The sequence below is a fragment of the Haemorhous mexicanus genome, chromosome 1 (genome assembly GCF_027477595.1).
Source record: "Haemorhous mexicanus isolate bHaeMex1 chromosome 1, bHaeMex1.pri, whole genome shotgun sequence".
NCBI lineage: Eukaryota > Metazoa > Chordata > Aves > Passeriformes > Fringillidae > Haemorhous > Haemorhous mexicanus.
The window spans coordinates 60,706,787-60,725,431 of NC_082341.1; the positions used below are offsets into that span (position 1 = coordinate 60,706,787).

Below are 18,645 nucleotides of genomic sequence, written 5' to 3' on the forward strand. Positions count from 1 at the left end.
TGTATTCATATTCTGTGTGATGTGATGGAATTACTTTTCCTTGTTATGATTGTTCAACTGTTCAGAGCATGCATATGGTCTCAGGATCCTTTGTCTATTGCCTGAGAACAATTAAGCAGAAAACTGGGAAAGCTGACAAAAGGTGTTAACAAAATGCTGGCAAATTGCCTCAAATTCCACAGAAGGTTTCTTGCTGAGTCCTGAATATCACAGAATGCAAAGAAAGGGGAAAAATAACTCCTTAGACATACATTTCATTTGAAAAAGAGCTGATAACATTTAGAAGGTAATATAATGAATTCTTGGTCTCTGTCCCTTATAGAATTTCTACAGACATGAAAATACCATTCTTCATCTCACCTCATGTCTTTTATTTATCTCTTGACAAATGCAGAAATTATGTAGACTTGAATTTAGATCGTGGTGGGTAAAAAGATTGCTTCTGAATGTCCTGATTGTAAAATACAATTTGATCTGATGGGAATGCTTTCCCCACAAAGCAGATAAAGAAATAACCTTGTTTTCCAATAGAAAAACTCTATTTCATATACGCTTTCTTTTTTTTTCTTTTTCTTTTTTTTTTTTTTTTTTACTCTTAAAAATATACCTTCAGAAATTCTGTTGAAAATCAGTCTGGCTGAATGATCATGGAGAGAGAGGATTGAGTACAGAAGAAATAGAGAATTTTAGGTTGAATTTTCACTCTTATTAATGTTTGCATATTTCCCTTTGTGAATGTATGTATCATCTACACTGTGATAAACATCAGGTATTTTTCATTTTGGTCTTTCTAAAAGGCTTTCCTTATGTGATATCTGGTTTAGGGAATAACTTTATTCAGAGAGCAATTTAGTCTAGTAAGAATTCTTAGATTGCAACCAGAGTGATTTAAGTTCAAGTTTGCCAGTAATTTAAAATTACATTTAGTAAAATAGCCTAGCTCCATATTGTTCACAAATATCACTGTGGATTTATGTACTTGTTTTTGCTTAGGGCCCTCGGGGTCCGAAGGGTGATACTGGTTTGCCTGGATCACGAGGACCTAAAGGACAACAGGTATGAAAAAATGCATAGGGGAAAGTATAGACTGAGAAATGTGTTAGATGACAAGTACTCAGTGACATTAAAAGTTTAATGATTCTAATTTTTGTAGGAATTGGGATTTTAATAAGTTCATGTGAAAAATGTACTAGGGGGAATGTGAAAATGCTAAATGACATCCCCAGATATAATCTTACCAAGAGCTAATCTTCCTGCCCCAGTGTTGAAATTCATCAGTGCAGTGTGCACTTATCAGGTTAAGTCTCTTTAAACATTAAACATGAAGTGAACTCTTCTTGCCAGCTGATTGTTGTGCTGACACCCTGGGATCCTATCCAAAAGCCCAAATAAAAAAAGATCGATCTTTTCCTCCTCCTATGCCAGAGAGGGCTTTGCCTACAGAATGAAGACTGCAATTTTCAATTCCCAAAAAAAGTTTAAGACTTGAGGTGCTCTCTTCATAGGATTCTTTCTCTTGTTTCTTCACAAAAAGTGTGTATTTTATAGCACTGCTGAGAGGGTACTAAAGACTGACTCTGTTCTTCTGTAAATACTGCAGCTCTTCCAGTTTTTTCCCCTTCTTATCAACCTTCAGGAAGCAGGGGACAGGAACATCTAATATACTGGGGATACCAAGAAAGAAAAATAAAAACACTTTCTGCTTATTCTAAGTAGCTGAGCTCACTTTCTCACAAGTAATAGGAAGACTTGGAAATGGTTAATTATGGTTTAAATGGGGTAGCAGATGAACAGCACTGTCATTGCTCAGAAGGAAAGCTCTCAGGCTGTGAATACCAGTCCCTGCTTATCATAAGATTTCCTGTGCTTATACAAAATGCATTAAATGATCAAGCTCAGCCTTAGAACTGGTTGGGTGATTTTTGGTTTAGGTTGTGGGGGTTTTACTTTTGTTTTTTTTTGGTTTTTGTTTTTGGTTTTTTTTTTTTTTTTTTCTGGTGTCCACACTGGCAAGAACCCAAAGCTTTGAAAGCATTTAATTTTGGACACACCAAGAACATGGTGTTTCTGAGCTGTGAAGACCAGGCTACGCTCAAGAGTGATGAAGTTTGGGAACCCCAGTGAAGATGTACAGACACCTTTACTTAAAGGATCGTGAAATTCCACCTCAGGTCCATAAACTCAGAAGATAAAGTCAGTGAAGCCAACCAAGTCTTAGGGAGACTCCAAAGTACCCAAAGTATCTTCAGGGAGGCTTCAAAGACTTACAACAGTTTAAGAACCTGTGAGAAGAACTGAGTCACAGCACCTAGAGTTCAATGAAAGGTCTATAACCTGTAAAAAGAGGCAAAATTTTGATCAGCAATGCAATTGCTAGCTTCAAGCCAGATTTCTTCCATGACATCTTGGGAGAGATGTTGTAGCAAGCTGCCTGAGGTAGGAAGTGGAAAATTACAGCTGAATGATCCAGCCTGGGAACCATGTGCTTAGTTCTGAGAAGTGATAATTCATGGTGGAGGAACAGGAATGCAGAGGGTCACACTTTGAGTGCTGGGACTTGACCTTCACTAAAGTTCATGAGGTTGCATCATGCAAGGCACAGAGAGAGAATGAGTCATGCTTTCCTGATAGTAAAATCTGAACATTTACTGGTCTATCAAGATGGGACATTTCCAGCAGGGTTTACTGACCATTAAACTGATGGTACACAAGAAGACACCAATAACCTGTCTGCCTTTGGCAGAGACCTTTTGTGAGCACTGCATGTTTCACATAGTTACTCTATGGAGGGCAAATTAAGTCTTTTTAAAAAATAAGAACTAATTCTTCTCAAGGAGGTATTTTTAGTGTACTTTTTATTATGTTTTTAGAAAGATCATCTCTTTTCTTCCCCAGAATCAAGATTCACCCTATTCATACTGATATCACTTTATGTTTGATATCACAGCATGACTAATCTGTCATGCTTCAAACAAAAGTAATACTGCCTTGACTTCAACTGATTCACTGGGAACTGCTTTGTAAACAGTAATTACTCTGATAATTGCAGGGTGAAAAGGGAGAACCGGGAGCTATCATTTCTGCTGATGGATCTTTAACTGAATTATTAGGAAGAAAAGGGGAGAAGGTGAGCTAATACTGTGTTGTGTTCCTCCAGAATTATTTGGTGGCCATGTTACCAGCCACCTCTGCTAGACATTGCAGGAATTCACCTTGTCCTTGCTCTCTCTGTGTTGGTCCTCAACAGGGTGAAGCTGGAGTGATGGGACCAGCGGGACCAATGGTAAGATGATTCCAAAGATGAATTAGTTTTTATTTTTTAATTTTGCTTTGGCCTTACAAATATTAGTAAATGTAAAGGTAGTATGGTTTAGCTTTTTTTTTCCTTCTGAGTAGGGATGATAAGGAGTATTTGTGTTTCAGGGCCATCAGTATCCTTCAGGAAAGAATATTTGTTACATATGTGGTGCTGTAACTGCTGACTTGGTGCAGAGCTTAAATTCTGGTAGAACAATTGTGTCTGTTCCTGTCTAATCTGACAGTGAAATATCATCAGAGCCAGAAACTTACATGATTTATGACTCTGAGTGAACTGGGCTTGTTGAGCTCTGAAGATAAAAGACTGAGAGGAGCTCTAATTGCTCCCTGCTGCGGCCTGAAACGGAATCACAAAAAAAGCCGGGTCCTTCTCAGAGGTGCACAGGAAAACAACAAGTAACAGAAATCACAAGTTCCAGCTTGTGACATATATAGATATAAAGGCAAAAAATCACATTAAACATGATTAAACACAGAAATAGGTGCCCAGAGAGATGATGGATTCTGGAACAAGGTGTTGATTGGCATGACCTAACCTACAAGCCTAACACTCAAGTTTGTCTTGTAAGCAAGGGGTTGTGCAAAAGGATCCCTCTCATTCCACCTAAATTATTCTCTGTTTATATGATTTGCATTAAAACAACTAACTGCATCAGCTCAATTTCTGTCAATGCCAACAAACTGCAACTGAGTTGGATTCTGAGAAAGCTGAACACCAGGCAGTAGAGTAAGACCATGTACCAAAATCAGGATTTAGAAGCCTTCTTTCAAGTATTTGGTCTGATACTTTTGACTGGACATGGGAAGCTGTACGAAAGCACAATAAATTAGTTATAAAATAAGAACAGTTGCCCAGACTCAACAGTGTTAGGATGCCAATTTCTTCTAGTTTAGTATTCCAAAATCAAGGATGTCAAGGATGTTTCTTTGCTTCTGCTTTTGATGTAGCCTGGTCACTGTTGTGCCTTAGTGAATGTTAGTAAGATGTTGACATTTCTGCACACCAAAGTGAGTAGGAGGTTTTTACATCAGTTTCTGTAGCCTTCCAAAGGGGATAACTGGGTGTGCTGAGTAACTGCTTTTTTAATTGCTGTGTCTCAGAATACCCTGAGGAGTCTATCCTAGCTTACCAGAAAGGATGCTCCTCTCCTTCTCCTTGTATGACTGCAAGATGATTTACCCTTTCGACTTGACACAGAATAACTTTGAATGAAAGTGGACTTCAGAGATGATCTTCTGCACACCACTGCCTGGAGCAGGTCTCTTTAACTCAGGAACTTGTCAAATGAAGTTTTCAACAGTGAAATGAAGTTTTTTTCTTAGGATAGAAATTCCACAACCTTTCTGGGCAGCACATTTGGAGTAAAAAAATTTGTCCTTATATTTATTTGGAATTCCTCATGTTCTGGCTAGTGTTCGCTGCTACTAGCTGAGCATCCTGCATCCAGTGGACATGTCCTTTTCCTCTCAGCCCCAAACTGTGTGTTTTACATCTCCTTTTATATGGCCACGGGTTGCTTCATACAGCTCAGCAAGCACACAAGGAAGTACTTGCCAGCACTGGTGGGAATGGTTACACTTCAGGAAAGTTTGGCACATGGAGCCTGTCTCAAGGCTTTGCTCAGACAGTTCCCTTCTGAGCGCAGAATTCCCATTTGATCATCGCTGCTAATGGGGTGATACAATTTGGGGTGGTCCATAGAAAAAAATCTACCTGTAATTAGCATGAGGCCTGTGCACCCAAAATATACAGACTTCAAGTGCTGCCCCAGAGACTCTGACAGGTAATTTGTTAAATGTTTTAGTGCAATGGTTCTGTTCCACTTTGCTCCGAGAGAGTCCCTGGCCCAGGCACAACTTTGAGGTAGTGGGGCACTCTGATTGTTCCTCTCTGCTCTCAGACCCATGCACAGATTTCCAGAATTTAAAATCAAAACCCTAGTCATTGCTCTGCTCCTCTTTGAGACTTCAGCTGGACAGAAGGTAGGATCACCGGAGCTTGGAGCACAAGGAGCTACAGAGAAATAGTAGTTTGGCAGATGAGAGCTAGGGATAGTCAGGAGGTCAGTACCATTGTTAGCAAAAGCAGAAGCAACAGATTGGATCCAATCTCCTGCCACCAGAGAAATGAGAATGTTTTACTTGCTGGGTTATGCCATTCCCTGTGGGTGAAGGAAATGGCTGCTTATCACTGAAGGAGAGCACTTAGTGAGAACCTCAGTGTCAGCCTGCCCAGATCTTCTGTGCTGCTGTAAAAGAAACTTTTGTGGTAAGCAAAACTCCTGTGGCTTCCACGCTTCCTTCTTTCACTTCTAGCTGTGACTGCTGGCTTCTCTCAGGGAGTTGCTAACACCTGACAGGCTGGGCTGGCACTTAGGGAAAATAGTAAAGGTGGCCTCAGCTGAGTTGACTCTCACATTGGTAATGTTTGAAATCCCAGTTAAAGCATGGGATCAGACAGTGCTCTTTTTTTTAACTGAAAAAGAAGCCTGTTCCTAATTGTCCTCACTGATGATCAAAGCTCAGATTTACGTAATCTTTAAAGGCTCAGGTACCAGGGCGTGAAATAGGAAAATGCTTTTGGATTGCTATTTTTTAACATTTTGGATTGCTTTTTTTTTTCCCCCCAAACCTCATTACTGGATGTGGTATCATGGAAAGGTGAATTTTGACATTTTGGGGCACAATATTGAAATTCACCAGCAATCTCTTGCCTGATTGAGACACAGGCATTAACTTTGATCTCATGGGTAGAAATTACCTTCAAACAGGAAATAAAATAGAAGAAAAGTCTTAGCAGCTGCAAGTAGTTTCAGCTGACATTAGTGAGCTTTAAGTTCTGATCACAATGGTGACATTATAAATTAATATGTTCATATGGTAACTGCTTATGAATTTCAGGTCTAATCCCGTTTTCAGTTTCAGCAGGAGAAAAATTACAACAATTAATCCATGAATTTCAGCTAGATGATAAGAGAAATTATCTTCTTCATCAGATAAATTTTTCATTAATGTACATATCACTTTTCACTGAAAAGATATCATGTGAAGGGTTAAACACACCCACTGTCACATGTAAGTGGTATCTGTGTGAGATCTACAGACAGATTATTTAACAAGTAATGCAAGAAGGAGTATCTCAGCATTTCAGCAGACTAAAAAAAGGAACTGAAACCAGAAAGGCTGGCAAAATGTAAAGAGGTTGTCTAGACCCTTGTGGTTTCGGTGAGTTTCAGGAAGCTGACATCAGTTGAAAGTTTGTAGATCCTCAGATTTGCTGCTTTTTGTTGATCACTTGCAGGCTGCCTAGAAGCTGCATGTTTGCAAATGCCCCATCATAGGCCATCCATAGTCCTGGACCACCTTTCCCAGGGAGCCTGCTTGTCCCCTCTTTTTGCAGTGGCTTGTATTACTTTGTGGAGCCTGGTGAGTCAGTCAAACCTGTCTAAAGAAGGAACAATTCTGTTTCAGCTATCAGCCCCATGAATCCTCAAACCCAGGCTGGTGAGAGGCAAGAAGAAGCCTGGCACTTAGTGAATTCTTAGGCCAATCCACAGATGTTTCCCCATAGAGCCTGATTCAAAAATAATTACAAATAAAAAAGGGGAAAAAAAGAAGATGAACAAAACATACATCTCTAACTTTCTTTTCCTGACTGATGCATTTAATTTTTCTTCAATACATGGTGAGTCAGTTTAGAACTGCATGCCCTACAAGGATCTGGGAATTCAGACTTCATTTCAGACAGGTGGTCTTCTCCAAACCAGAGCTGTTACATCTCAGCTTCTGAGATCACTCAGCACAGCAAGCAGAGACAATGTTCTGTGCAATCACAGGCAATCACAGACTGGTTTTTAATGTAGATATAAAACTATGTTTCTTAATATAAATAATCAAATATAATCACTTTTTTTTTTGATCAGGGACCAATAGGACCTGCTGGACCCAAAGGAGAACTTGGCTTCCCAGGACGCCCAGTATGTATTATGCTCTCAAGTGGGATAAAGTGGGAAAGCTTGCTTCTGACAGGATATATGACATTTGTATCTGATAAATAATTATTATTATTTATAATAATAAATTATTTCTACTTGTTTCAGGGCCGTCCAGGACTGAATGGACTGAGAGGTGTGAAAGGTGATCGAGGTGAAGCCATTAATGTAAGTTTTTTGTATTTCAATTAGGTGAAAAATAAAATCTGTTAAAATATGTAATCTGATTTATACTGATCCCTTTCAAATGATGATGGGACTAAAAACCTGAAATGTTCTAGAAATAATTTTGTTGGCTACTTTTCCTCTCAAGCAGCAGTCATAGAAAGGTCAGCTTCTGGGTCTGTCTGGGCAGTTCTTGCAGATACCCATAGTTGTGTCAGCTCCCTGGTGTAACAGTTATGTGTGTCACTCATTGCTACCATAGCAGCTTCAAGTTGCAAAAGATTTAAAATTCCAGGGTTTTTTATATGTGTCAAGGACTTCCTGATCCAGGCCACCAGTGTGACCTCTCATGCTGTGAAGATACTCCCACAGGCTCTGACTTTTCTAGCCCAGGTACAAACAGCACTTGAGCACATCACAGGGAAGTGGTATCTACCTTACTAACAAGGAGATGCTCACTAATACCTGCTACCTGCTGCAGCACCTATGTGCAAGTATCCAAACCAATGACCTCTGCACAGGTGACAGCATATTCATGCTCACCTACAGCCTGCAATTGTGGAATGACAAGTGATGAAGCAAGCTCCTGCTGCTGCAAGTCTGTTCTCATGAAGAGATTTCGGACAAGTTGCCTCATGACAAACATTGAAACTGGACCACACAAGAGCCAGCACTGCTGAGCATAGACAGCAAGCTTCACAATAGCAGAGTCATTTGTGTGGTTGTTCTGATGCCATGCCACAACCTGTGCTAGGAAGATTGGTACCCATGCCACAACAGCAGCTAATGGTATTTCATCTGCATCAGAGATAATGCTGAAATAAAATGGCAAGGGTATGTTACTGTGCTAGCATCACGTCAGTAGCACTGTATTTCTTTAGAGCAACTTTTGTAAATGGATTCCCTTGTAAGAAGCTTCTGGTTTTAGTTTGTTCAAAAGAAAAAAACTATGGCACACAAACTGCAAGACACAAGTGTCTTGTCCATCTAGACAATAAATATAAGTGAGATGAAACTGCTTTATGTGAGTAGCAGAGAGACTGAGAATTGGTAAGTATCCTTGCAGAATTGTTTTGGTATTTAGGTGTCTCCACAGTAAAGAAGACCAGGTACTGAATGTGCCTTACCCCCCTAGAAGAAGGTATAAATAGAAATACATTTCCTAGAAAGTGAAAACAGACAAATTAGACAAATTCTAATTGGAAGAAAATGACAGGAAAAATTACTACCCACTGAGAGAAAATATAAGAGTAGATTTTCCTTTCCTCCATATCTTCAAAAAATATTAAAGTTCATTTTCTGGATTGATTGCCTTAACCACACAAAAGCTATTGTAGCAGCATAACTAGATGAAGTACATCAGGCTGACAGGTTAAAGCAAACAAGCAAACAAAGGAGGCTGCATGTTCTAGTGGTCCTTCCTGGAGTGCTCAGGGAAGATAAAATCTAATGGATCTCTAATTATTGATGAGATGGCATATGTCACCATACAGAAAGTTGAATTTATGTGGACTGAAAGGTGAACACAGCCTTGTGCCAAGTTTTCAAATTAAACAGTTAAGAGCTGACACACATTTTTTGTAAAAGGCAGTCACGCCCTCAGTCTAGCAGGGCTCCTCAGGGTTGCTAATCAGCATGTATGTATCTGACTGGCACTTGAAAAATTGTGAACCTCAGCAGTCTTGAGAGATCTAGATCAGTGAGAGATCAGTGAGAGATTCTAGATCAGAATACCTAATTTTCCTTGGATGAGAGATACACTCTTTAATTTGTTTCAATATGCAGTGCTTTAGGTGTTCCAGTTTGCAGTTGGGGTTTATTTTTCTCTGATATCTTCCTTCTCCCACTTTCTCTTACCAGGGCCTTCCTGGCTTGCCTGGGCCCCCAGGGCCCCCCGGACCCCCAGGACGAATCCTTTATATCAAAGGAGTAAGTGCCACTGGGCACCAGGGACTGGTTTGCAGCACCAATGTGCTGCTCTGGAAGAAGTCTGCAAAAGGAAATATCCAAACTGGTTTCACCTACACAGCTCACTACACTACACACCTTGCTTGTGTGCAGAGAAAAAAGATCTCTTTACCAAAGCCACTGTCATGGAAGTTTTGCCCCCATGGCCCCACAGAGAGGGACATGATGACAGAGCTGGCAGCCAGCTGGGCTTTCTTCTAGGGAGGTGGGGGTTTTGTTTCAGGCTTAGCCTCATCATGACTCTTAGGTTGATGTGGTGTGTTACGTGCTATATCATACCTATGCTCACTAAAGCAATTTCCCTCCTGTTTTCAATAGACAGTTTTCCCTGTCCCTCCCAGGCCTCATTGCAAAATGCCAGTAAGTGACACATGCAGAATCTGCTCTTAGCAGGATGCATGGCCATGACAGAACATAACCAAAGCAGCTGTACACCTAAACACCATAACCTTGCAGCTTTTCTCCCCCTGCCTTCTGCTTTGCACCAGGGATGTGTTTTACTTATTCTTCAGGACAACAGATTTTCAAGTGCTTAGCCATTAATGAAAACTTAGCCACGTATAAAATATGTAACAGAACTAGAAACACTAGACTCTTTTGCTTAAAGTACTTTGATTACTTGTTTTTTTCTAATACTTTTAATGCCTTTCAAAGCTTGTGTTTCCATAGTTTAGGAGTTGCTTTGGGGACCTGAATGTGTATGCACACAGGTACACGTATTTTTTAGATATATGTATAAATACAGTCCCCATGTTGTCATGTCTTTAGCTGTTTTTAATTTCCCTGCCCAAAATAAGATTTGTTATGTGTTTCATTGTGGCATGAAAGATGCATCAGAAAAGAAAGATCATGTTCTTTATTTGACCCTCAAATGCGCTCTGTCCACACAGAATTGCAGCAGGTGAAGACCTGCTCCTCCTTTTCAAAGAGTATGACAAAGCTTTCATCACCTTCAAAGAAGCTGCAGTTTCACACATAGTATGAAAAGAAAGGAGGTGGATTTCAGATTTTCAGAATGTCCTAGTGCAACTTTTCTTTAATGAATTACAGAAATTGCATCCTAGAATGACTGGTGAAGGTGGTTCAGTCCTGGAAGTATTTTCCCTAGGGCAATATCCTATTGTTGAGCTGTGGGGTATGTATTTGGGAAGGATTCTGTCTTTGGGAGCCACAGTCCACCCCTGAATAGTGTAGGGTTATACTTTTCTGTCAAACAGCTGTAAAAGCTCCAAGTAATACTGTGCCCTCTCCTCCAATTTGCATCCCAGTTCTTTTTCACCGATTTTAGAGAAACAGCTCTTGGCTTCCTCCATGCTAAATGTACTGATACTCATCATCACCCTAACCTTGCTGCTGAAAAAAGTTGTATCCCAACTTGTGATCTTTTTAGGAATTAATGATAAATAGCCATTGCTCTATGGTAATTTTCCATTTCTACAGTTTTGTCCTACCACCTCCACACATCATTTTTTTACCTCGTTGAGTTTCTTCCTTTAATCTTCTCATTCCCATTGTAGAACATTGTAGTACATGGATAATACATGTCCATAATCACACACATTTGTCAGCCTCACTTCTGAAACCTGACTGGATGAGGCCCTGACCAACCTGCTGTAGTCAGTCCTCCTTTGGGCTAGACAACCTCCAGAGATACCTTCCAGCCTCCACTCTCCTCTGATTCTCTGTGGAATGAGTCAAACAAACAAGCCTATTTTCTCTGAATTTCAGATAATAATAGCCACTTTTCCAGAGGGTTACAATCAGTGAAAAACAGCACTAACTTTAATGTGCACAAGTAATAGAAACATGTTCTTGCAAACATCTCTTCATGCCCCTGAGTGTGCTGGATAGATCTGTCCCACATTTGTGAGTAATCTCCTAAACTTATCCAAGTTTATAGATAAGAAGTCTGCTGTCCATGCCTACATTAGTGAATGTCGATAAAGAACTACAGACTGAACCCCACCAGGTTTTCTTCATGGGGACTGAACTTCTGAAGGTTATGGAGCCATCCATGTGAGTAAGACTTCTATGGGCTGATACTACAGGATTAGCCAGATGCAGCAACTTCCATTTTTTTCATACAGTTGCTTGGTTTCCTATAAATAGTACTAGAAAGTACCAAGATTTCCAAGCACAGTGTCGCATTTCAGTTCCTGCATTGTCCCTAGTTTGAAGCCAGGCACAGAGGTAGGTAGCATGCCCACTGTTACAGGCAGCTGGTGACAGAAGAGGAGAGACTGGAATAGCTTCTGTCTCCCCACTGTGGCTTCAATGCATCTGGAGCACAAGTTAACAACAAACATAACATAGCCCTGGTCTGATGAAGAGAATTATAAACACAAGCTGTTATCTCACAGTCAAAAATCAAATCCTGCTTCCAAACAGAGTATTGTAAATTCAGAATTGTTCTTGGAGATTGAGTTTTCTGATGCTTCTCTGGCACAAAAGAGAGTAGAATTTGCTGATGCCTCCAAAATGCATGATGTTACCCTTTTGCTGAAAGCATGTTGCATGTCAAAGAGAACATAATCCTCATAAAAACTTGATCAGCTAATACTCAGACCCTGTCAAACTGGAGATCATCTCAGAGTGTTGTTATAATATTTACTAGCATGCAAACTTGCCAGGCTTTTCAGTCACACAAAGTAAAGCATTTCCATTGATTAATATGTATGGATGATTTTTAATAGATTTCTTTGATTTCTTTGTCTGAAGGTGAACCTTCCCTCTCCTGGAAATCAAGAAGTTCTTAATGACCATGGTGAGTAATTCTTTCCTTGTACCTTGTACCTTGGTTTAAATAAGTTCTTTTTTTTTTTTTTTTTTTTTTTTTTTTTTTTTTTTTTTTGGGTGGGGAATGGTGTTGGTTTTGGTTGTTTTGGGTTTTTTTGGTTGGGGTGGGGGTTTTTGGGGTTTTAGGGGGGGGTTGGTTTTTGTTTTGGTTGGGTTTTTCATACTTAAGAGCTCTTTGCTTTTTCTTGATTATTGTATAACAGGGGAAGGGGAAGGGGAAGGGAAATTCAAGAACTGTTTCTGCATCTGCTCCAGCGAAATTCACAAATGGAAAAATAGAACCAGGTCTGTTCAGAGGGTCTTAGGCTGTGTGGTTAGGGAAAGGGGTGTAAAAGATTTTTGTGAGAGAGATTGTCTTGCACGTGTTGGGGTTGCTAAGAGAGTACAGTCAGGCAGCCATTCAATGGTCCTGAGTGAGAGAAGCATCGAGGGACAGGAACCATGTGCCCCACCTTTGTTGAAAAGTCTGCTCCCACTTTCAGTGGTTTGGTTGTCACTGCTACAGTCTGTGCTGTTTTCAAGTTCTTATGAATTTGTGATGCTATTTATGGCAGGTGCTAAAGCAAACAGAGATTCCTGGGGACAGCACAGTTCAGCACACTTAAAAGGAGAGAAGGGAGACAGAGGTGCTCCTGGACCACCAGGTATGCTAAATTTAATATGTCATTGACATCCAGTGGAGGAATATGTGTCTAACTTGAAAAGCAATTCAGCAAGATGCTTGGATACTTATCTCTGCAGCCTTACCTGACCAGAGATTTATGCCAGGGTTCACTGATGAACTGACACACAGAACAGCAAAGCTCAGAATGTTATCCAAAATGTCTTCTGAAAAGACAGACTGCACATTTGTGAGCATTAGGAATGTGTTAAGTATAAGAATAGATATCAAAATGTAAGTGGCTGGTCACAGATTTCTGACATTTTAGAAGGACATCATGGGCACTCCCTGAGATATCTTTTTGTGTCAGTCTTTCTAAGCCAGTTGTGCTCGCTTCCAATGCTTCACATTTCAGGGTGATACACCTGTGCATTCTGAGTTCAAGGCAGTCAATTGCTGCTGACAGTCCCACTTCTAACAGGAGGTGGAAATAGATTATTTCCATTTCAACCAATTTTTTAATACTTTCTGATTTATTTGTGAAAATTATGAAGCGTCTGTGTGCACTGAAAATTCCAATTCACTAGTGGTTGGAGCACCATAAGAATAGTTCCTCACCCAAAGATTTGCTTTCTGTATCAAAAAGTGGATACACATTGCTAATTCCTACAAATTCAAAAAGAGTTGCAGAAACAAGCATCTGTTTGAAAAGATTGTATTTACAAGCACTTCATTTTCTGTACACTTTTTTGAAATCTCATATACTGAGATAAGGTTTTGATCAGTGACAGAAATAATTTGAAATAGAAATGCAATATATTGAAGTAATGTTGCTATACCATATTTATAGTGATTTTCCTTTAATGCATTGAAAATAACTATATTCTCCCCATATAATAACTGTATTAGCCCCTCTCTAGATATACATGGATATTTCTATCTTTGTTCCAAAGACATAATTCTGCTGACTGAAGACAATGTTTTGGTTATTTTGAAGACAGCATCTGTTTGTTTTGATAAAATCAATTTTCCTGTCTTGTCCTCGTTAATTTTTATTCTGATCCAATATCTTAAAATAAGCAGTTAGTGATTTCCAGTCATCAATAAACTTGTCAAAAGAAGAAGCAATAAACTTTCCTAAGCAGAAAATAAGAAAATTTTCTCTTCAGTGCTAGCTTATCTGCCATGAACATATCTGCTCCTTTCCAGGTTCTGTATGGAATGCAAATTATTATCTTAGGAGTATTTTCTTGCCTATATCTGATGATTTCAGGTGCTTCATAAGGACAAGATTATGAGAGGATTGTTCTTAAGATTTTGCTGTAAAACTACAGCTAGTAAAGGATGGTGAAAAATAACACAACAGTTCTGGTTGTGTTAAACTGAAAACTCAATTCACTTTTCTCCTAAAATAGCAGAGATTCATCCACTTGATCCAATAGAGCAACTGGCTCCAATGTTTTCTTCAACATTAGGTTAAAGCATGCTAACTAAGACCAATTCTCTTGCTCCTTTAAAAAATATTCCTATTTGGTTTTTGCTTAATGATGTAGTTGCTAAAATATTCTTTCATACAAAGCAGTTCTCTAGTTCTCTCAGGTGTCCACATAACCACTGACAGGGAAAATGTACATGCCAGTAGTTGCATAATTAAAGTACAGGAAATTTTTCAAATCCTTTTCTGAAGGGAAGTTGGCTGAAGCTCTTTCCACTACATTTGTTGAGTTCCAGGAACCAGGAAAGCTTTTTGAACTCTGGTATTTGTCCATGCAGTGGATTTATTTTGGTTCTCACTAAATGTCAGCTCTCCAACCTTATAAACAGGGTCTATTAATTGATAACATGCAAAAATATGAAGCCAACACAAAAAGTGTGAGAACAAACTCAACAGACATGGGCTTCATTCAGACCTAGACTCCTTGCTGATCATCCTAGAAAGACCTCAGATGGTGCTCAGTGTGGAGATTAATGCTAAGCAAAATCTGAGAAGGACAGCTGCCATTCCATTCCACCAGTCCATTGCCTTCCCCTCAAGGATCAAGCAGATCACTGCTGCAAGCTGTTATTGATAAGGTTGGAATAAAATCCAAACAGGTGCCGTACTGAGAATAGTTTTCTGCCCCACAATGACGGCTTGATTTAATTTTATCTGAGGGGGCACACCGGGAAATGAGCCCTATGGCTGGCAGAGGGTTGGGCCCAAAGATCTCAAAAATTAATCAAAACACATTTGAAGGGAATGCATTGAACTGTTACAGGAAACTGCAAAATAAGGGTTTTTTTCCAAATGTATACCAAATGTATTTAAATGTAATATTTAAAGGCTTTTTGAACCTTTTGTGCTGGCATGACAGCTTTGGCTGACCAACACTGGCAGACAACACAAGTGGTATAACCATTGAGTCTGATACCGGTTTTCATTGCAGAAAAATGTCAAGGAAGAGCTATTGTACAATTGTTGCAGCACAGCAGCAACATTATCTCTTTGTCTTGTCAGCTCTGGTACCATCTTTGCAGGAAAGATCACATATCTACTGAGGGATCACCCCACTACCTGCAAAACATATGAAAATCTTCTCTCTTACCTTGGCTTGCATCTAAGGGGTTAACACGGATACTTCTCTTTCACTCCTTTTCCCAGCTGCTATGTTTTCAGAAAATCGGGAAATTTTTGTATTTGAACCTTCTTTGCTTCTAATTTTTCTGAAATCCCCACCAGATTCAGAAGTTTTTAAGGTGGAAGAGTGACAGACAAGGCACAGCAAGATAAGCTGTATAAGTCTTGCTTTGTTAGGGAACCAAACTAAAAATATGTTTGATATAAAGGTTAATGCCATTATTGTAAATAGTTTTCCTTTAAACTCATAAACCAGTGATACCAAAAGCAGTGCTTTTAAAAGGAAAATTACAGATAATTATTGTACTTTATTGTATTTTCTTCATTTTTCAGGTCCACCTCTGCCTCCATCATATTTCAGCCACTTTATTAATAGCATAAAGGTAATTATATCCCATTTGTGCTTGAGTTCTGTTAAGCTTTTTTTAAAGTGTACTTTACTATAAATTAAGCACAAACCAATGCAACATGGTGAAATATACAAATATAAGGGCATCAGCAATTGCAAATTATATTCATTTCTTAAACTCTAGCTACATAGGCAAGTGTATTACAACTATAGAGATAGCAGCTGTCAGAGGTCTATAAAGATTACTTTTGAAAGAAACTTTATTACTGAGGCTTTTTACTTTCCCAGTGGTATTAAAGTGAGTCATAATTCACTGTTACCTAACATATCTGCCTTAAATGAATGCTTTTGTTTCCATGCCAGCTCAGGTAAAGACATCCATTACCTAAAGGGCTTCTAGAACACTGGGTGAGGGGAAAGAGGGGTGGAAATCACTTCCATGTCATGTTATTTATCTTTTAAGCACACTGAATAAAATTAAATTATGGAAACTACTTTTCCTGGAAGCTCTTACAGCAAAGTATATCCATACCTTGATTTGTTTAGTCTCTCTCTGTTCCATTATTCTCTTGATGCTTCAAGTGACAAAAAATAATAAAAATGTGATATTATTTTAAATGTTTTTAGGTGAATAGGACTCTATCAGTAGAAGAACTGAAAAAATGTGAATCAAATTATCATTTAATGATGTTACCAAAAGTGTTGTGCTGACAGTCTCTTGGAAGGACTCTTAATGCTGCCTGGTTTTAGGGTTTTATTTCTGCTTGGCTGAGTACACCCAAGTTATTCCTATGGCAGAAAGTGTCCCATGTATGTGGCAAAGCTGACAGGGTTTCTTTGACCTTACAGTGTAATGTCTGTAGCTTTACAGATTTAGCTGCCAAGAACTCATTTTTCATCTAGTTCTTCCACTCCCCAAAACAGTCTGGAATAAAGAAACTTTTTGAGTCGTGTTTATGGGAATCTACACAGACCTAAAGTCGGAGGAGGAGCTATACATAGCCATATCCTCTGGCTGTCTGCAGATACCTGCCATTCTTGCTTTGCCCTTTGCCTCTTCTATCCCCAGGTTTATTTCTCAGAAGCCTGAAAAAAGTCGACCAAAAAAAAAAATATTTGAAGGGGAAAAAAAGCAGACAAACAGAATAAAATAATGTGAGGAGGAATGTATAAATTCTGTGGTTCATCTTGAACAGATACATAATAATGTAGTAATTAAATGCTGCTTCTTACCTATTGCTCTGTTTCCCAAACTAACTGATAATCAGCCATGCAGAACAGAAGACCTACTGTTTCAAGTGTCTGCTATTTTGTGTGGTGTCTCTTCTGTTATCCTGGTACATGCTCCCACCATGCTCTGCTCACTTTTTCAAATACTTTCAAATAGCTGTCCATTCGATGTCAATCTTGCTTTGGTTTGTCCTTGGTGATAGAGGAAAGCACAAAGCTAGGCTTTTATGCCTCCTCCAGCTCTCTCTTCGCCTCCAGCTACAGCACCGAACAAGGTTTTGCTGGGCAGAATAGCAGGAAACAGCAACAGAGGCATTTTCTCTGCCTCCACCAAACCCCACCTCCCCTAGCCCTTGCCTTGAGTGAGCCTTGCAGCCTCAATAGAGAAAGCATTCCTTTTCATCCCATATCACAGAAGAAGAAAAGTGATGTTAAAAACATTTCAAGCAAGTGTTTTCCTTTACCAAACTCAGAGATTTCAGGTAAATTTAAAAGTTCAATACATCATGTTCTGGTCTCACTTCAGCTCAACATTTTAAAATACATTTTCTTCAAAGGGTGAAAAAGGAGACAATGGAGTCACTGGTGTAAAAGGAGAAAAAGGAGAACCAAATGGAGGGTTTTTTCTGACAGGACCTCCTGGACCACCAGGAAGACCAGGATTAATTGTAAGTCATGCAAGTTGTAGAATGGGAATATTTGTGACTCCCCATTTAGAATTAATTTAGAAGGCACTAAAAAGAGACAAACATCAGGATTGCCAGGAACTATGTAAAAACTTACATGCTAAACATTAGGTGAATACGAGAAAATGGCATTGAGTGTAAACACAGACACTTCACTGTTGTGCATAGAATTACTTTGCTACGAAATACTGACATAATGTTGTGCTCAGCTGCCTCATATAGCTACACCAGTATGTAGATCTTGCTATTAACAGCATTACAAATCAAAGCAGCATGTATTTTTTGTGATACTACTACTTATACCCCCATAATAATAAAATAAGCCATATAAAGTTAGTCAGAGGCTGACTTGAAAATTGCTGGCTATCTAAATAATTAATTCTAATTTCCTAGTAATCCAAAAACATGACTGAAAAGACCAGTGTGTAGCCATTTGGACCATTTCTATAAAATTCAACCACTGCCTACTGTCTACCTTTAAATTTTATCTTCTGGCAATTGCCACCACAGCTGCTTTGGAATAAAATGCACCAGTTCTTTGGAATATAGTTGATCCCTGGGATCTGGCAAGAAATACATGCATTGCATTCCTGTACTGCCATGTCTGTGTCAAGAACCATGAATGAGTGGGCCACAGCTGAGGGTTAAGAGTTAGGATGGCAAGACCACCCTTAATAATCCCCCTGGTTCTATTCCACATTGCTGAGAACCATCTCCCTGTTTAGAAACTGTTCTCCTGGCACAGCCGAGCTCTCCTTGTCCAGGGCCCAATGTGTTCCAAGTCTGCAGGATGGTGTGAGCACAGGGAGCAGAACTCCTCCTCAGTCAGGCTGAGGACACACTGCTAAACTGGAAATGAAGGGAGCTGAAGTCTTTTTATTCTGCAAGTCTGGCAGCTGGAGAGGTTAAGGGCTAACCTTTGA

General features: G+C 39.4%; 1 protein-coding gene across 4 annotated transcripts in view; it reads left to right on the forward strand.

Moving 5' to 3' along the window:
- Positions 1-18,645, forward strand: part of COL15A1 (collagen type XV alpha 1 chain) — a 116,464-nt gene that overhangs the window by 86,748 nt on the left and 11,071 nt on the right. For 3 of the 4 annotated variants that reach the window (XM_059850883.1, XM_059850875.1, XM_059850891.1), the window contains 11 exons: positions 994-1,056; positions 3,050-3,127; positions 3,248-3,283; positions 7,242-7,295; positions 7,419-7,478; positions 9,336-9,404; positions 9,762-9,803; positions 12,162-12,207; positions 12,794-12,883; positions 15,791-15,840; positions 17,594-17,704. In XM_059850883.1, coding sequence (XP_059706866.1) covers positions 994-1,056; positions 3,050-3,127; positions 3,248-3,283; positions 7,242-7,295; positions 7,419-7,478; positions 9,336-9,404; positions 9,762-9,803; positions 12,162-12,207; positions 12,794-12,883; positions 15,791-15,840; positions 17,594-17,704 — 699 coding nt within the window. The remainder of the gene's footprint in view (positions 1-993; positions 1,057-3,049; positions 3,128-3,247; positions 3,284-7,241; positions 7,296-7,418; positions 7,479-9,335; positions 9,405-9,761; positions 9,804-12,161; positions 12,208-12,793; positions 12,884-15,790; positions 15,841-17,593; positions 17,705-18,645) is intronic. The other variant, XM_059850900.1, reaches the window with a different exon arrangement.